At 39.8% G+C, this 20,354-nt stretch overlaps 1 protein-coding gene across 1 annotated transcript in view; it reads right to left on the reverse strand.

The window, feature by feature from the left end:
• The window catches only part of LOC126183510 (G patch domain-containing protein 4), a 59,164-nt gene extending 39,080 nt beyond the window's left edge, over nucleotides 1-20,084 (reverse strand). The window contains exons 1-2 of the mRNA XM_049925558.1: nucleotides 19,767-20,084; nucleotides 13,026-13,192 (exon numbers count right to left, since the gene is read on the reverse strand). Coding sequence (XP_049781515.1) covers nucleotides 13,026-13,192; nucleotides 19,767-19,812 — 213 coding nt within the window. The 5' untranslated portion in view covers nucleotides 19,813-20,084. The remainder of the gene's footprint in view (nucleotides 1-13,025; nucleotides 13,193-19,766) is intronic.
• Nucleotides 20,085-20,354: the final 270 nt, after the last annotated feature.

Raw genomic sequence — 20,354 nt, forward strand, 5'->3', positions numbered from 1 at the left:
TTCATTTTTGCCACTCATCTGCTATTAACTTACATTTTCTATGTTTAAAGTTACCTTCCATTAATCACACAAACTAGAAATTTTGTCCAAGTCATCTTGTATCCTCCTACAGTAACTCAATGATGACACCTTCCTACACACAACAGCATTATCAGCATGCAGATCTTACTGCTGCTTACCTTGTCTGCAATATCATTTATGCGTATACAAAATAACAGCAATCCTATCACACTTCCCCGGGGCACTCCTGATGATACCATTGTCTGCAATAAACACTTGCTGTCAAGAACAACATACTGGGTTCTGTTACTTGAGAAGTCTTCGAGCCACTCACATACCTGAGAACCTGTTCGCTATCCTTGTACCTTCACTGACAGACTGCAGTGTGGTACGGCGTCATATGATTTACGGCACTGTCTCCTGGCCACACTGTAATGAAGAAGACCACTACAGTGCGCCGTAACTGCTCACTGAGTCTATATTCCAGCATCATTGTCATAAAGGAGTGTGACTATAATATACGTTAAATATTTATTTGACACTACCATAGTGAAGCCATAGCCACAGTTCATAAAATTTTTCTTAAAAAAAAAGGGGGGGGGGGTTAAATTACCAGTTTCAATGAACTACATCGTCATTTTCAAATGTAAAACATCAGTTGGAGAATATATAATGGAATTATGAACACAATTACAACAACAGCTACGAAAAATAATGAGACCAGGCAACCGAGGCAATGGTGGCACAATTGAGTCACCACAAGTTATGCCCATCCAACTGTTGGACAAGCATAGGCTTAGTTACTTGATTGTGCTACCGTTGCTACAGTTGCCTGATCTCATTATTTTACATAATAGCTGTCAGATTTATGGTCACAATTCCCATTATATATTCTCCAACTGATGTTTTACATTTGAAAATGACGATGTAGTTTGTTGAAACTGGTAATGCTCACTGATAGATAGACCCTGTCTTTCCCCAGTCTTTAAACTACCTTGTGCTGTGTGGCCAGCCCCATCTGGCTCTATAGTCATGATGACCACAGACCATGTAATGTCCAGCTTTCTGTGCACGACTGGAAGACCTTTGGCAACATGCTCCACATGTTAATCCATTTCCACCAAGTAGGTAGTATGATACGTTACTATTACACCCTAGGGCAGAAAAGGGGAAGAAATTAAATTTTTCTTACATTCACACTAGCACAGCCACAGGTGACACAGGTGCAGAGGTGGTGACATAGCTATGCAGCAACTGGTAAGTTGGTTGCTTACATGAGCACACATTGCTCCAGCTTGTATTTAGGTTTTGCAGAGTAGTGTATCGTGGCACTGAAAGGAGAATGTCCAGTAAGAACAAAAATGGTTAGTTATGAGAAAATTAAAAAGTAAGTAATTTTTTTATTATTTCAAATGCCAGTATCATACGATATATAGGACTTCAGAAATATTCATAACTAACATCTGAACATACACTGTCTGACATAAGTAGTGAAGCACCCAGAAGACACGGTCAAATGCCTATTTAACTTGGTATATGTATGCATCATTGACAGGTATGTATATGATTTGAATTGCAACTCTGTCACAGGTATAATGATCACCAGATGCATCAATGTTGTTCATGTTTAGTGTTGTTACTAGTCCTGATAGTAAACATAAGGGGCAAGAACTGTGTCAAATGATGAGCAATCACTGCGAAGGACAAGGAGATGCCATGTATTCAGATCAAACAGTGTTATCAGTACCCGGCAGTTTGAAACGGGCCTCAACGAAGGTCTTCATTTGGTCAGCTGGTTGAATCATGCAATACCTATATTCATCAGGGATTCAGTTGTGACCATAGCTCAAGGTGGGACTGTACGGGAACATGAAGGCAGGCATACTTTGCATCAAGATTGTGGTTGACCATGTCTGACCACAACAAAGGAGGATCATGTACTGTGCAAGAAGCACACCATAACCCCATCACAGCTGCACCTGCTGTCCAAGAACAAATAATGGATTCCCTACAACATTCTGTGTCATTGCACTTCACTAGACAGAGATTACTGGCAACCAGACTAGGGAATTACTGCCCCATGTGTGTGCTGCTGTTAAGACAAGAACACAAATTGCCAAATTTGGAGTAATGTTGTGACTGGAGAGCATGTACTGCTGATGAATGGCATCACATTGAGTTCAGTGAAGAATTGCAGTTCTGCGCTACCCCAGATGAGCATTGTTGGAAAGTATGGTGGCAACCTGGAGATAGGTCTCATTTTTCCAATGTTTTGGTGTTATTTAGCAGTAAGGTGCAGAGAGCAATTACGTATGGCTTCAACACACAGATAGCAATGATTGAGGGAACCCTCATGGCACAACAGTATGTTACATACATTCTGTGTACTCATCTACATCTGCATCTACATGGATACTCTGCAAACCACACTTAAGTGGCTGGCAAAGGGTTCATCCAACCACATTATTAATTCTCTATTATTCCAATCTCTAACAGCGCATGGAAAAAACAAAACACCAATATCTTTCTGTGTGAGCTGTGATTTCCATTATTTTATGATGATGATCACTTCTCCATATGTAGATCGACATCAACAAAGTATTTTCACATTCGGAGGGGGAAGTTGGCGATTGAAATTTCGTAAGAAGATTCTGCTGCAACAAAAAACACCTTTGTTTTAATGATGTCCAACCCGAATCTGGTACCATTTCCGTGACACTCTCCCATATTTTGGGATAATACAAAATGCGCTGCTCTTCTTTGAATTCTGCTGCAACAAAAAACACCTTTGTTTTAATGATGTCCAACCCGAATCTGGTACCATTTCCGTGACACTCTCCCATATTTTGGGATAATACAAAATGCGCTGCTCTTCTTTGAATTTTCTCAATGTACTCCATTAATCCTATCTGGTAAGAATCCCAGACCGCGCAGCAGTACTCCAAAAGAGGAAGGACAAGCATAATGTAGGCAGTATCTTCAGTAGATTTGTTACATTTTCTAACTGTTCTGTCAAAATGCAGTCTTTGGTTTGCCTTCCTCACAACATTTTGTGTGTGTTCTTTCCAATTTAAATTGTTCATAATTGTAATTCCCAGGTATTTAGTTGAATTAATTGTGTTACCTCTCATGCGACAACATTGTGATTCCATTTTTCAACAGGATAAAGCTCATCCACATATGGCACGTTTGTCTGTGAACTGATGGCATGATACTGAGGTACTCTTGTGGCTAGCAAGATACCTAGATCTGTCATTGATAGCACATGTGGGACCAGCTCAGACGTTAACTCCATACTAGTGCCACTACCCACAACATCAAGCACCAGTTACAACAGTTGTGGGCTGACTTGCCTCAGGAGAAGATACAATAACTTTATGACACACTTTCCCACAGAATGACTGCATGCGTCTAGGTCAGAAGAGGTGCAACCTCATACAGAGACGACATGGGCTCATACTGACAAATTCTTTGTTCATTTGACTCAATCAATACTGCAATCACTGAACTAACAACATGCACTTCCAACCTGTGAAGCTTCATTTAGTTTCCTCCTTCCCTTCCAAGTGCCTATTTTTTTTCCGTGCATTGTATGTTCTAGAATGTCTTGATAGTTAACTGCAAGCATTGCACAAAATGTAGTACCACATATCCTTACTGAAATGTACTATGGTGGTACATTTATTGTGGTTACACTTTACCACACTACATACAGCACAAAACAAATGGATCTTGGTACATAATGCATAGATTTCACTCACTATTGCTCAATTTATGAGCCTGTGATGGGCAACAGGGACACCACATTTCCATAAGGAAGAAGCTGATAAAGAAAATGTAAATTGTTATTAAATACAAGGTGAAATGGTGTTCAGATTTCTTCATGAAAATTACAATGCATGTAAAGTAATATGGTACTATTCTATACAGACAACAACCATTGTACAAAATACTGGCTGCAGTGTGCTGTCACATACTTCAAACAGATTCAAATCTGCCTGTAAGCATGGATGCCAGTTCACCTCAACCTCGCCGTATAATATGTCATGGTGAGTGTACATGCAATACAACATGTAGACAATAATCCAGATAAAAGGATGCAAAAAGTGGGAAGTGAAACGGAAGCAAGTGATATGTCTGTGATATATTTTATTTGACTGTGCACAACACAAACCACTTTCAAAGTGGTACAGTAACAAAGCAAGGCTAATTTCCACTCACAGGCAGAAATTTGCACATAGTTCCTTCACAGATCATTATCATACCACCATTTTTATAGTCTATTTTACTCACAAACAAATCCAAATTTGGAGAAGATCACACACACATGGTAAAGATGTTGCTAATCAACAGTGATCTGTGGTGGTGTGTTATCCATGATCACCAGATCAGGCTATGTACGCTATTATCCTGGTGATTAAATAGAATGGCAGACTTTAATTTCTAGAGGGACAAACTACATACCTGCTGCAAGTGTGCACTAGGAAGTTGTCCGCACCATGTGGTTGTTGCATGACGAGTGGCGTAGTGTACTCCAATTTGAATGTATGCCGCTGCAACCCTTCAAATGAGAATATTTAATAGCAGCACGACACTCGGTTCTCTCCATTTTTCAATCACATTTGACAGTGTGACCCATTCACATGGCTGTCAACAATGAACTGTATGCTGCACAATGTTGAAATTCTTTATACAATCCTTGGAATAATCGAGCTTACCAACTAGGAAGGCAAAAAAAAAAAAAAAAAAAAAGTTCTTTTATGGAAATTGACCACACTTATCAAGCCAACCTCATATTTTTCTTCTTCTTTTTCCTGTTATCCAACATGTTTCCCACACTGTAGACTGGGCATCAAGGTCAAGTCACTGACAAGTGCAGATATGAAAAGTGTAGGGTTCTGGTTCACTACATGAATGTCCTGGGGAGCATATCTATAACTTCTGCACAGTTGTTCAACAGGATCCAGTTATCATTGTAGAGCTTCAGCAGTCCTTACCAAGGGGTTGCCATAAATCCTTTCCAGTACATTTGAATCATCTGTGATGTGACCACTGTACATCCTATAATAATGTAACATGTAGCTTAGTAAGAATGATGTGTGACTTAAGTTCGAAGAAACAATTTGTCTTGCTTTAATCATGGAAATTATAGTGCCCCCCCTCTCCTTGAAATAACATTTGTTACAGATGTAGAGACAAATGGAATTCTAAACTAATTTACAAATATTCACAGACACTTATAAAATAAAAGCATAAAAACAGGTGAACCTGGTTTTTCACAAAAACTGAAGCTGTGGGTGAATTAAAAAATAAAGAAAAGTGGGGTAGGATGAAACTTTCACTGATGTGGCAGAAATTAAATTTTTGAAAAGCACACATAAATATACTTTGTTCGATATATGGAAAGCTATTGGTGTTAGCAAAGAAAACAATATAGTACCACCACTTTATCAAATAAGAAATTCAGCACGAAATGCTGACAGTATTTGCTAAGGCTGATTTGATATGGATTAATAGCAGTAATTCCTCAAATCAAATGATTATATTAAATATGAGTATGAAATAGGCACCAGAACAAGCTGCCATAGTTTCATTTTCCAGGAAAATAAAAATGTAGGACTTGTGGAAAAGGGGGGGAGGGGGGGGGGCAGGGTAGGGTGGAGAACAGAAAAAATTGTATCAGATAGACTGGGAACTGAAATCTAATACCTCCAACTTGGGTACAGAAAAATAAAAATCTAGTTTTTGACCTGTCAGGATAGCCCTGCACATTAGCACCCCGCTTTCTGGATTAAGGGGAGCATGCCAGCCACGGACTGAATTCGCCCATCAGATTAACGAAGAGGGCTGGTGTGCTAGCTAGCCTAAATGTAGTTTTTACACAGTTTTCCACATCTGAATAGGTGAATACCAGGTCGGTACTCATGGACCACCTCAGTTACATGATTTGCAAACATTTAGAGAATGTTTGTACACTTTCACATTGATAAACGTAATCACGCACAGATGGGGCACACGAATTCTGTCCCATGGGGGAAGAGGTAGTTACAGGAAGAGCACCCGGGCACCCGACCACCCCCTACTTCTAACATTGCCAAATCCTAAATAGCAAGCTAAACCTATGAAGAGACAGTGTATGACCACGGAAAAGAAGAAGAAAAATACGAAGATGATTTGTTAAGTGTGGTCAATTTCCATCAGAGAACATCTTTGCTGAGCCTTCATGCTTGGTAAGCTTGATTATTCCAAGAATTTTATAAAGAATTTCAACATTTTGCAGCATCCAGTTCACTGTTGACAGCCATTTGAATGGGTCACACAGTCAACTGTGATTGAAAAATGGAGAGAATCAAGTTTCATGTTGCTATTAAACATTTTCATTTGAACTGCCACATAAATCAAAACAGAATTTAATGACATTCATGCAGACTCTGCATCATCATCAAGCACTTACTATTGGATTAACCAATTTAAACGTGATCGGACAAGCACCAAAGACGAAGTGGGCACTGGCCATTCAACTGAGGACACCACAAAGGAAACCATTGAAAAAATCCACGATACAGTAATGCAAGATGGCTAAATAAAAATTCCTGAGACTGCTGAGACTGTAGGCATCTCAGCTGAGTGAGTATAATATCCTGCATGGAGAATTGCTATGAAGAAGCTGTGTGTAAGGTAGGTGCCACGGCTGCCGACAGTTGACCAAAAGTGCACCAGACACAATGTTTCAACACAATGTCTGGCGATGTTTAATTCGCAATCTGCTAGACCTTTTGGCTGATTTGTAACTGTTGATGAAACCTGGATCCATCATTACACACCAAAGTCAAAATGGCAATCAAAACAATGGACAAAGGCTGGTCAAAGAGCACCGAAGAAGGAAAAGACCATTTTATCAGCCACTAAGGAGATGGACCCTGGTTTTTTGGGATTCCCAAGGAATAATCCACAGACATTACTTAGAAAAAGACAGAACTGTAACTGGACCCTATTATGCTTCACTGGTAGACCGTTTGAAACTTGAATTGGCTGTAAAAAGACCAAGGCTGACATACAAAAAGTGCTCTTTCTCCAGGATAATGCAACATCCCATACATCAGCGATAACAATGGCGAAAGTGCATGAATTGGCCTTTGAATTGGTTCCTCATCCAATGTATTCTCCAGACTTAGACACAGGTGACTTCTTCCTGTTCCCCAACTTGAAAGTTTGGCTTGCTTGGAAGACTGCAACCATGACTGCCTCATCAAATGAGGCAGTGATGGTTGCAGTCAATGAGTATTTTGCAGGGTTTGACACAACCTATTTTTCTGATGGGATTAAAAAGCTGGAGGATTATTGGACCAAGTGTATATCCCTCAAAGGAGACTATGCCAACAAGCAAGGTGAGTTGTTTACAAAACGAACATTTTTCCTTGCTTTTCCTAACATACGAGGGTTGGAACTTGTGGCAACTATTTATTTACAACTGATACAAAAGAGTTACATGTTTGCACCTGTTACTGGCCTTCAAAGTAGTCACCAGCATTGTGTAGAATCCGTTGCCAGTGATGTGGAAGGCGAGTACACCGTTCGCAGAGCCTGTTCTGTTGATGGTGCGAATGGAGCGGTCTACCGCCTGTCGAATCTCTGAAACAGTTCCAAAGCGATTGCCACAAAGTGGTTCCTTCACCTTTGGAATCAAGTCAAAGTCACAAGTACTTAAGTACGGGGAGTACAGTGGATGGTACAGTACTTCCTAGTCCCATTGACCGAACAGACCAGCCACAGCTTGCGCTGTATGCGCCTGCAAATGATGTGCAAAACGATGGGTGGGTTGCATAGGAAGTGTCACCGCTTCTTTCGCAGAGCTGGTCGCAAGTGATGCTCCAAAAATGAACAGTAATACTGTGCACTGACAGTCTGCCGTGGAGGAACGTAACATGTTGGGATAACACCATACAGTCGTACACGAGAATCATCATAACTTTAGACCACTCCATTCGCACCATCAACAGAACAGGCTCTGCTAATGGTATACTACGCCTTCCGCATAGCTGGCAATGGGTTCTACACAACGCTGGTGACCACTTTGAAGGACAGTAACAGGTGCAAACATGTAACTCTTTTGTATCGGTTGTAAATAAATAGTTGCCACTAGTTAAGTTCCAACACTCGTATTTATCAAACCACCCCTGTATAGCTTTTCTTCAAAGTTGGTGCCAAATGAAAGTTATCAAAAAACTGAAAGAGAAAGATGACTGGTGGGGGTCTCCATAGAGGTGTTACTACATTTCTGACTATCATGATTTTAAAGAATTTTTTTTGTTAAGTGTAAAGTAACTTGGTTTAGTTTGTTCCTATTAAACAATAATAAAAAAAAAAAAGAACAGAAACAAAAAGGCTAACATGCTCCTCCTCCCAAAAACACACACACACACACACACACACACACACACACACACACACACACACACACAAAAATAAGTTAAGAGAACCATTTGGTCCATTTTACATGATGTAAAGTAAATCAACTGAAATTCTGAAACTTATTAAAAATTTCTGATACAGTTAGTGCAAAAGACATTAATTTCACGTTGCAAAATAGTTCAATTACATGATATTTTTGTAACTTCTATCATAGTGATTATGCTTACTACAGTTCATAAACCAGTCAAGAAGGCTAGGAGAGAGTTTCTGATAGAAAGGGCAGACAAGCAGTTACTAGCATCTCACTCAGATAATGCATGAATTGGCCTTTGAATTGGTTCCTCATCAATGTATTCTCCAGACTTAGACACAGCATTTAGTTCCAGTATGATGTACATAGAGGAATTATGGCCAAAGTTTAGAGAGACGGCAACTCCCGCTCTGGAGAAGTATGTGGATTATGGAAGGAAAAGACCCACTGTGGCTTAAACAATGAAATTCAGAAAATGCTAAGGAAGTAAAGGCTGTTGCACCCTCATAAGAGAACATGCAAATGACAACAGGCAAAGGTTAGTCGTGATTCCTGTGTATGTGAAATATAGAACCATCACTATCATACATTAGCGAAAGATCTGGCTGAGAATCCAAGAAAATTCTAGTCCCATGTAAAATTGTTAACAGGGCTAAAGCTTCCGTTCAGTGACTTGCTGACCAGTGTCATGTGGCAGCAGAAAATAGCAAAAGGAAAGCCAAAGCTTTAAATTTCATGTTTAAGGAATCACTCACGAAGATGAATCTTACAAACATACTGTCATCTGATCACCATACAGACTCCTGTATGGATGACATAGTAACGCATCCTTGACATAGAGAAACAACTGAAATAGTTGAAAACAAAAAAGTTGCCAGGTCCGGATGGAATCCCAATTCGGTTTCATGAAGAGTACTCTATGGAATTTGTCCCTTACTCAGCTTGCATTTATCAGGAATCTCTTTCCCGATGCAAAGTCCCAAATGAGTGGAAAAAAGTGCAGATGACCCCTGTATATAAGAAGGTTAACATAGCAGATCCACAAAATTACAAACAAATATCCTTAACATCAGTTTGCTGCAGAATTCTTTAACATATTCTGAGTTCAAATATAATAAATTTACTTGAGACTGAAGAGCTTCTGTCCACGAATCAGCACACTTTTAGAAAGCATCACTCACGCAAAACTCAAGTTTGCCCTTTTCTCACATGATATACTGTGAACTATGGATGAAGGGCACTAGGCAAATCCCATATTTCTACATTTACCAAAAGTATTTGACACGTGCCCCACTGCAGACTGTTAATGAAGGTACAAGTACATGGAATAGATTAACAGACATCAGAGTGGCTCAAAGAGTTCTTAAGTAGTAGAACACAATACGTTGCCCTTGATGGCAAGTGTTCATTAGAGACAACTGTATTGTCAGGAATGCCCCAGGGAAGTGTGATAGGTCTGCTATTATTTTTCATATACATCAATAATCGGGCAGATGTTTGCTGACGGTGCTGTGGTGTACGTGAAGGTGTCTTCACTGAATGACTGTAGGAGGATACAAGATGACTTTTAGTTGGTGTGATGAATGGCATCTAGCTCAAATTGCAGAAAAAATTAAATTAATGCAGATGAGTAGGAAAAACAAACCAATAACATTCAAATACAGTTAACAGTGTACTGCTTGACACTGTCACATTGTTTAAATATCTGAGAGTAACGTTGTGAAGTGATATGAAATGGAACTAGGATGTGAGGTTTGTGATAGGGGAGGTGAATGGTAGGGAGATTTATTGGGAGAATTTTTAAGAAGTGTGATCAATCTGTAAAGGACACCACATAGAGAATGCTAGTGTGACTTATTCTTGTGTACTGCTCGAGCATTTGGGATCTGAACCAGGTCAAATTAAAGGAAGACATCATCGAAGAGGATCTTCAAGATGGCGAAGGAGAAGACCGTTTGCCTTTGGTGGACTTCTTCGACCCTTTCTGGTTAGAGGAAGACTCAGGTGGTGAATGGCTGGATGGACAGAGAAAGTCTTCAGGGAGTACTCCTCCTGTCCTTTCTGACCTACCGGTTATGTATCTGAGGCGAGAGTTCGACGGCTTGTTGCACAGCTGGACGGATTTCGGGGGGGGGGGGGGGGGGGGTTATGCTACCTTGACAATGGGCAATTTCACAACCTCAGAGCTGAACTGGATGTCACATGTCTGCGTGGCCATGTCCTTCGTGGAGTGAGGGGTAGGTAAAAGGAACATAACTATAGGTACCAGACAGGAGGATGCAGGGTTTGCGACTAGCCAGTAACTTGCGAGCGACTGGATAAGGCACCTTTTCCCTTACCCAGATCTCTTGAACAGCCCGCTCGTCAAGATGAACTGGACAATCCCGAGAGGAGGTGCAGTCGATACACAGGGGAGAAGGAGGTGGACAATCGCCCTCACGCACATCCCTACCACAGGTGACACATTTGGCTGGGTGTCGACAAGATGTTCTAGTGTGGTTGAAACGGTGACACTGATAGCAGTGCATCGGCTTCGGAATGTACGGCCGGACAGTGATAATTTCATAGCCTGCTTTGAGCTTGGACAGAAGCACCACACTATCAAAGGTAAGAAAGAGAATGTGGGTGGGCACTCATAAACCTGTAGCACCAGCCAAGTCCACCCTTAGAGTCTCTTAAGTTCCACTGTAGCACTAGCTTATGAGCATGTTTTTAAATCATTTTTGTATTAATTGCCGTTACATTTTGACAGTGTCCTTGAATCCATTTCAATGCATCATCATCTAGTTTTGGCCATTTTGCTTTCTGTCCTCTATCTGCACATTCAGTCTTCCTCATCTTTTTCAAATCTTCTTTAGGAACCTGCCAATCACGAATGGTTTTCCCTGTTGGTGGAGGGCTGATCCCATGTTGTTATGTGTATGCTATCACTTTCAATTTATAGCCACGTGATATGAATACCTTTTATTTGTTTCCATTATTAAACTAGCTACTAACAAACATATTGTACTGTTACCAATAACACAAATCATATTCAATTCAAGTTCACTGGCACCGTAGACTGCAATGACACGTCATAGGCTAGACAATGTTCTGGGTTTGTTATGGCAGGGCAGGGAGACAGTGTTAGCAAGCTTGTGAATCCCCGCTACTCATGGTCGTTGCATTGGTGTACTGCTGCTGCCAGTTGAATCCAATGTTGCCAGAGATAGGTATCCCACGGCATTGAACAGATGGCTATTTTTAAGACTGGTGGTAATTTTAAATTAAGCACTGGACATTTTTATAGTAATTTCAAGTATAAGACACACCTGAATTTTGGAGGCAATTTTTGAAGAAAAAAGTGTGTCTTATAGCCCGTAAAATACTGTATGATTGTACAGTAATCTGTAACATAACCCATTGAAGCAGTAGGCCATGGGTGAAATTGGAGTTCAATAAGGTGCGTACTCAATCAAAAAGTTTACCTTTGATTACATTTCTACTAACTAGGGCAATATTTCATATCTAGGTCAGTGGCAGTCTACAGTTACATATTCACAAACTGCTTCCTTACTGGCCCATGTTTACTGGAATGTTTTGCTTCTATTAGTGTATAGTTCCAGCCACATCAGTTTTTGCTATTATTTATAATACACCATACCATGAATTCAGCTATACTGGGTCTCTCTCCTATGGGTCATTAGGCACATTTTCTATAATGTTTCGGCAGATATTTGCAATTTTCTTTTTGCAATGTGTAGCTGCACTCAGCCCAAGCAAATACTGCTCATCACATCTTTAGCACAACACCCTATGTTTACAGAACATGCCAATTTGTTTCCCCGTTACAAACAAAATGATTTTTCAAGCAGAATTTTACATGCCCGTTCGACAGAGCTGTTCCATATTAGTCTAGTGTGACACTTGTTTTATCTACAAGTATGAACAGAGTCACTAAAATGCGAAGAATATTTGGCGCCCCAGCAACAACTAAGCAGAGTTTCTCTATGGCAGCTGCACTCAGTGCAGGTCAGGGTAGCACTTGAGTCCCTGCTGGAGTACTGGTTATTCTTCATGTTTTACTGATCCTGCTAATAGATATCAATAAAACAAGTGTCACCCTAGACTAATTTGGGACTGCTCTATCGAACAGGCACATACAGTTTTGCTTTAAAAATCATTTTGTTGGTAAAAGGAAACAAACTGATACTTTCCACAGACACCGGAAAGATGTGATATGCAGTATTTGTTTGGATTCACTCCAACTACACACTGCAAAAACAAAAGTGTTAATATCTGCCAAAACACCAGATAATATGCACCTGATGATCTTAGGAGAGACACCCTGTATATGGCATATGTAACATTCTTGAATAAAACAATCTTGGTCGCTAAAATATTGCTTTAATGATATGTTTTGCCTTTCTTCCTTTTGTAGACAATCTGATGGTGCCCTATAAAGATGAAACACATAATTAAAGCATTATTTTTGCAACCAAGATGGTTTTATTAAAGAATAATCTTTATACGGTTTCTGTACAGTTGTCCAGATGGAGTCGCAGACTTGTTTGTAAGAGTTATAAATTTGAATGTTGCTTACCTCATTTGACTTGACAGCTACATTTTTCAAGGCACTATCATAAGCAACTTCCCACCAGTTGTAGGTGAATTCTTCTGAATAATCATGGCCAATACCTGCAGTGTCAAACTTCAGTTTCGGAGTTATGGCCTTTGTCATACCTGTTTCATTTCGACCAAGCCCTTTCCCTGTGAAATGTAGTAAAACAAAAACTTGTTATTTATTAAACTGTCTGGTTCCGTGTAACTAAAATGACACACAAATCAGAGTATTTCACAAAGTATCTCAACATTTGACGGTTCTGAGAGAGAGAGAGAGAGAGAGAGAGAGAGAGAGAGAGAGAGAGAGAGAGAGAGAATAATAGAAACTGCAATGGCAAAATGGTGATGCAATGAACAGCAGTGAGGAACAATATACACCTTAATTGACTACAGTAATTGCTTGCAATATGTATTATATGTACACTGAGGGAAAGAAATTGCGATGACAAGGAGGAGCTGTGAGACATAAATGAAAGTTGGCAGGTGCGTTTCCACAATTGAAAGATGTTGTCTATTGATTTTGCACCAGTCGCATAAGAGTGGCACTAGATGCAAATAAGGTTTGCTTTAAATATACACGGTAACGGTCATGACCTTTAGTTACCTCTGAGACTACATAATGAGTTTATGTTAGTCAAGAATGCTTTTAAGGCGAGAAAGATGGTAGTATCAACACCTAACTGAGTTTCAAAGAGGTAGTGTAACAGGGCCACAAGAAGCTGGATGTTCCCTCTGCGATAGTGCAGAAAGACTTGGCAGAAATGTAACCACTGTATATGATTGCTGGCAGAGGTGATCACGAGAATGTAAGGTGCCAAGAAAACAGGGCTCCATATGGCAACATGACAACATGATTGGCATATGGCTCTGCTGCATCATACTGCATCTGCAGCAACAATTTGAGCTGCAGTAAGCACCACAGTGACCCAATGAACTGTTGCAAATTGGTTACTGCAAGGACAGCTCCGAGCCCAATGCCCTGTAGCGTGCATTCCACCGACCCCAAACCACCGCCATTTGTGACTTCAGCAGTTGTCAAGTGAGAGTTCAATGGAGGGCAGGGTGGAGGTCTGTTGTGTTTTCTAATGAAAGCTGGTTCTGCCTCAATGCCAGTGATCAACACGTGTTGGTTAGGAGGCAGCCAGTTGAGGGCCTGCAACCAATCTGTCTGCGCGCTACACACATCTGGACCTACACCTGGAGTTATGGTGTGGGGTGCGAATTAGTAAGACAGCATTAGCACTCTCACTCTCGTGGTTATCCCATGCACCCTGACAACAAATTTGTTGTCAGTCTGGCGATTCAACCTGTTCAAGAACAACATTCCATGGGGCATTTTAAAATATGATCCAGCATCATCTACAAATGACATTAACCATCCCTGTACTGACCGACCAAGTGCAACAGGCATGGAACTCCATCCCACAAACTGACATCCGGCACCTGTACAACACACTGCATACACATTTGCATGCATCCGTTCAACATTCTGGCAGTTACACCTGTCATTAATGTACTGGCATTTCACACTTGCAATTTCTTATCTCGTGCTTACATCGAACTGTGATCTATCAATGTTAATCACTTAAATATGTTACCTACACAAATGTGTATTACTCTACATTTACTATTTTTTTGGTGTTGTGATTTTTTTCCATTGGTGTAGAAGTGAGTACTCTGTGGAAAAAAATTTTTCCATTAAATTGAATATAACACTTTTTCCCAAATGTTTTTATGTGTTTACCACAAAAGGTTAACATCAAATGCAAATGTTGCTGATTTTTGATCATGTGATACACAGGATGAACTGGCCACACTGCAATATCAAAATGACTACTAGTTTAGGGACAATCTGTCAACAGACAATTGTTCATAGCACAAACTACACTCATTCTATCAGTACCTTCGGTCGTGAGCATGTCTTCATTTAAACAAAGGGTCTCACTTTTGCCAATGAATAAAACTCAATCACAATGTTTATTAAAAGAAAACAGTATGTTCAAGACTTGAATACAGGTGCACCTTTGCACTGGAACGTGAAGCCGTGCATTAATGACATGCAGGCAATGCGTAAATATTAACTTCAACTTTATACCTCCTTTGCAATTTAACAGAAGGAGCCTATTGTCTTGTTGCGAGTTTCACATGTCAAGGCTTATTTTCACTAACAGGCATATTATTCTTTGGCTTAATAGCATAACTGCAACACGGGGATAGTACACTGCAAGACTGCAACAAAATAGCAAGACATTCATGGAATCCCCAGTGGCGGAGTCGATGTAAATAAATTGTATCAACTCTCAGTAGTGTCACATTAATTCTCTAAAAAGAGTGTGGGGGACAGGGAGGCACTAATCTACGGTGCTTATGAGATAAGCACTGCCTGAGGTAAAATGATACATTTTTGAACACACAAGGGAAGGTTCAAATGGCTCTGAGCACTATGGGACTAAACATCTGTGGTCATCAGTCCCCTAGAACTTAGAACTACTTAAACCTAACTAACCTAAGGACATCACACACATCCATGCCCAAGGCAGGATTCGAACCTGCGACCGTAGCAGTCGCGCAGTTCCGGACTGAGTGCCTAGAACCGCTAGACCACCGCGGCCGGCACACAAGGGAAGGAACTCAACACATTCGGTAAGAGTGACATAGTATCAACTACTTAAAGTTGTGTGAGCATCACTGGGTTCCAGATAGCACAGCTCAGAGGGCTAGGACACTGTCCTGATTATCCATCCACCCATCACTGGTAAAGTGATAAACGACTGAAACACAAGCAATAGTATGCATTACAGTTGTAGATGGTCGACACAGGTCTGGACAAGATGAGCAAGGCTTTGACGCTCGAGTGGGCACGCCACTTTTATAACACGAGCGGATGCACAGCGCACTTTGTACACATGTAAAGAATAGCTGTCTTTACGTTTCTAAGGTAAACACGTGTGAGCAACATCACAGCTTAATCTTAGTTTAACTAAAAAATGATACAATGCACTTACATTATATCTCTCTGATGCCACATACAAGTGTTATCCCGGAGTAATGACTAACTCGGAGGATTAAATAGCACAGTTGCATCAGATTAGAGCAAATCGTTTATTCGATTGTTAATTATCTCACTGTGGGATTGTGCCACTAGCTAGTAATCTAGGTCAGCTTCTCGCACCTATCGGACATTTTTTCTCACCAAGCTCGCTGTTTGTTTTATATTACTGCTGTTCACTTGGCCACATGACAGCACAACTTAGCAGTGTGATAGTTGAAGCAATAATGTAGGAATAGGTACGGGCTCACAATTATGAAGCAACCACGGAACAGTACAAGACAATATTATTTGTGGATGGCACACTTTATGCATAGGCACACCCACTTGAGGGTTAATCATGATGCTGTTTTACCAAAACAACAGCAACAGTGCTGTAGCTCTTCATGAGTACCAATGCATTAAAGAAATATGGAAAGGTCCTCTTTCTGCACTGGGGTTGAAGAATTTGATTCAGAAGTTTGAATTAACTGGTGATTCAGGAATTGTTCCTGGGATCTCTTCTGGCAAAAGTTGAATTATAACCACCCTGTAAATTTTGTCAAGTTTGCTACAGATTCTAGCTCCGACATGGATAAAAGGCAATTAAATGGTTATGTTAGTGAACCAAGTCCAATCTCTCCTCCTCCGTGGCATTCTAATCGTGTTGGAATGTGGGATATTTTGTCACATTAGAAGTTCTGCTGTATGAAGTTCTACCACGGTTTGTGAAATGAAGTACGGTGATAAAGTATGAAAAGCCTTTTGGAGAGTATGTGCATTTGGTAAGACCATGACCACCATGACAAAACTTCCATTTCCACATGATAAACTACACATTGTCATCACTTTCTTCCTTGAAACTTCCTGGTAAATTAAAACGTCACGTGTGCAAAGTATTTTTTGTGTGAAATATTGTATTTGTAATCATTCATTAACTTTATCTGAATTTCTTTGGTTAATGTAGTTTCATACAATGAACCATACTGTGTATCTCACTGAATTCATCTGGAGATGACTTTTTATCCAGTCATACATTTTCTTCCATCCTCATGCACTGAGTGTTTAGACATTTTGATCCAGGGTCGAGGTTCACTACTAAGAAAGCACCTATTCATAAACATGGGCTGAAAACTGAACTAAAAGGTATTTAATGCCACTCAACAAAAAGTATATATCGGCACGTCAATAACAGTGACAACAGGCAGTAACAGAGTGCAGTCAACAATAATTTTTAACAATGAGAGAACAACTGCTCAGAACAGAACGCACTGTGCATCAAGAGGAATGTTTGATATGGGCTGTTGGCTTTGGCCAGTGTTGTAATGTCAGTGGCTTCTGTCACATCACCTTTTGTTGCATATATTCACAATTCTGTTGTTAACTGGTGAAGCCAACGAATGTGGGGGAAAAAACTGGTTGTAATGACAGATTGATCTGTAGCTTAGCCTGAGATATAGATTGGGTCGGACAGTAACAGCCTGGACGGGAAAAAAAAAAGACTGTTTTATTCGGTTGTTCACTTCGCTAGTGATCATGCCTGGTCCCAGTGCCCCCCACAATGGACAGGCACCACTAATCGGCATGGGCCAGGCATTAATACTGCAATCATTGTATGAGTACCTCACAACATCCACATGGACTGGCTCCGTTGGATGACCTTCACGACATGGCCCACACAAAATGGAAAATTTTTTGAAATGGTGGAGGTCAAACCCAGATATGGGAACCGAACACCACTTAACCATAACAAGTGGTGTAAAATTATGAAACCAAATGGGAGAAGCCAGAATTGACTTCCTAAAAGTGAGCTAGGTTTCAGCAAGGATTCTATCCAACAGTGTAGGTCCATGAAGAGATGTAGTCAGAAAGAAAAATTGCAGCACTGGTAATGAGGAAGTACTGCAATGACTTGCGGCCAAAAATGTTCACCATGCACATAGTTTCAAAATCTTTGAGCACCCCCTTGTGAATCAGATATATAGGTTCACATTTACATGTGCGATTCAGACCACAGTGCAACTACTTTTTCACATAAATAAACAATTAGCAAATGAAATTAATTAACTGTCTGTACAAACTCTTCAAAGAGATATCCCAGTCTTAGTTTTGTAAGGTCCAGTTACTCTTTTTCCCCACTCCCTGCTCAAGAGCTGTTAAGTATTCTAAAAGCAACATAATTATAATCACTACAGCAGCTACTGGAGTTTTTATTTATTTCTAATTATGCTCTTACATCATCATTAGCTAGTACATCAATGAATTAGGTAATCATCAATAAATTAGTAATGACATCTTACCACATAGTAGGCAGTTGTTGCAAGACATTGTGTCAAAACCTGAAATGTGTGAAGCTTCATTATAATACCTATAACTTGTGCACATGAGAACCAAGTGCAAAGTCGGACTGTCTACCTTAGAGTCAACATTTAGAGAATGCTACAGCAGGCAAACTGTGCATTTGTTTGTCACATGAGTTACACACAAATGTAGCTATAAGAATGTTTTTCCTTCCATCTTACCAGGGTTTGGCAGATCACCTTTTAACAATAAAATTACGGCCTGCTACATGATGCAACCTGATGGATTATAGTATTTAATTCAACAATGTGTACCTGTACCAGCTAACAATGATACACAACTGGAATTAATTGTGGAAAGAAAGAACTAATTTAAGCTGCACCTGTGATGATTGTAATTAACTAGTTGATTCTTCCACTGCCCTAATTCGACAATCATTTAGAGCAGAAAAATAATACTATTCCCAATATTAATCATGCTGATAGTGCTACATACGAATAAGACTACAATATCAAACAAAATAAATAAATAATACATCATGAGAAGCAAGAGAAACCCAATTCACGAGTTCATTACCAAGACAATCCCAAAGACGACAAACAAACAATATTAGCTGTGCACCAACCAAGTTAAAAACGAATAAGCCTAAATCTTTCCGAAACTGTGAATGAGAAAACTTATATCTGCAAAACAGTGGCACATTAGAGCAATTGCAATACGATAGCAGAGTTTATCGTCTACAGAGAATCATTAAACACAAACAGGAAATTATTCTGGTATAAAGGAAATTATTCTGGTATAAAATTGTTCGGGTCAGAGTAAAATAAATTCTAATGGCATCCTTAAGAAGTCACAACATTTGTCACATAACTTGTTAAACGATCGCTTCCATACACAGGTAGAGTTCACATGTCACTGTGTAGATGCAGTTGGAATTATTAAAACTGTGATTCCATGTTATGAACTCGTGTTCAGAAGTTAAATGTTTGTGGCCTTTAAACATTGTGTGAAAGGAACTACTTAGTGTTCAGGACAAACTGGTTAGGCCCTCAGTAATTTTCCATTACATGATTGACATTGTGTACAAAGCATGACATGAAAATACGCTACAATGTTGGTAAAACTCAAATAGCGCCCTCGCCTTGCATTTTTCATAGTGTAGTCATAATATGTGTAAATAATACACAAACAGTAAATGTGACTTCACTTGTGACATAGTTTCTGGTTTATCAGCTTACAGAATTAGTGAAAACGTGTGACGGAGTACATCGGTGTTTGCTATATTCACAGAAAGCGACAAAGATAACCAAATCTAACCACTAACATATAATAGCATATCACAAAAGCATTTGATTTTTCCTGTTCTATAACAAGGATTTGAACGTTACGTACCTTCCCTCCATCCATATTTCTGCATTTCACGTTTGGCGAACTCCATTGCTAATAACGAAAGTATTCTGGTCTTCTGTGTGTTGATTTTTACATGCCGACAGAACACTCCAAATTTGAAATTAAAATGTACAAAACACTCTGTAACTGCATTAATTTAATAGGATATGGGTATCAAGAACATTCTCTTTTCACTGATATACACAGGTAACGTAGACCAACTTCCAAACCACATACAGCTGTTTCCCAAACACACAACACAACACACATTCAAAACCCATGCGCGTCCCACTAGAATTTCAAAGATTACAATTATGTGAGCAACCAAAGTTACTTTACTCTCTCTCAGGAGCGCTGCTAATCAGGGTGTGTGGCCGCACCAAAAATGGGGAACCGGGACTACCAAAGGTACTGACAGATGACTTTGTTGTGACGATGCTCATTCTAGCAAACAAAATTAAGCAGCACTTTGTTACATCTTCAACTGATACATTTATTGCAATTTTGGAAGCTATTTCTGCTGTTCTCCTCCTTTGAAAGTGAGATTATGCCAACTTAATACTCATTATTTACGCTTGTATTACGAAAAGT

The sequence above is a fragment of the Schistocerca cancellata genome, chromosome 4, assembly GCF_023864275.1.
Source record: "Schistocerca cancellata isolate TAMUIC-IGC-003103 chromosome 4, iqSchCanc2.1, whole genome shotgun sequence".
NCBI lineage: Eukaryota > Metazoa > Arthropoda > Insecta > Orthoptera > Acrididae > Schistocerca > Schistocerca cancellata.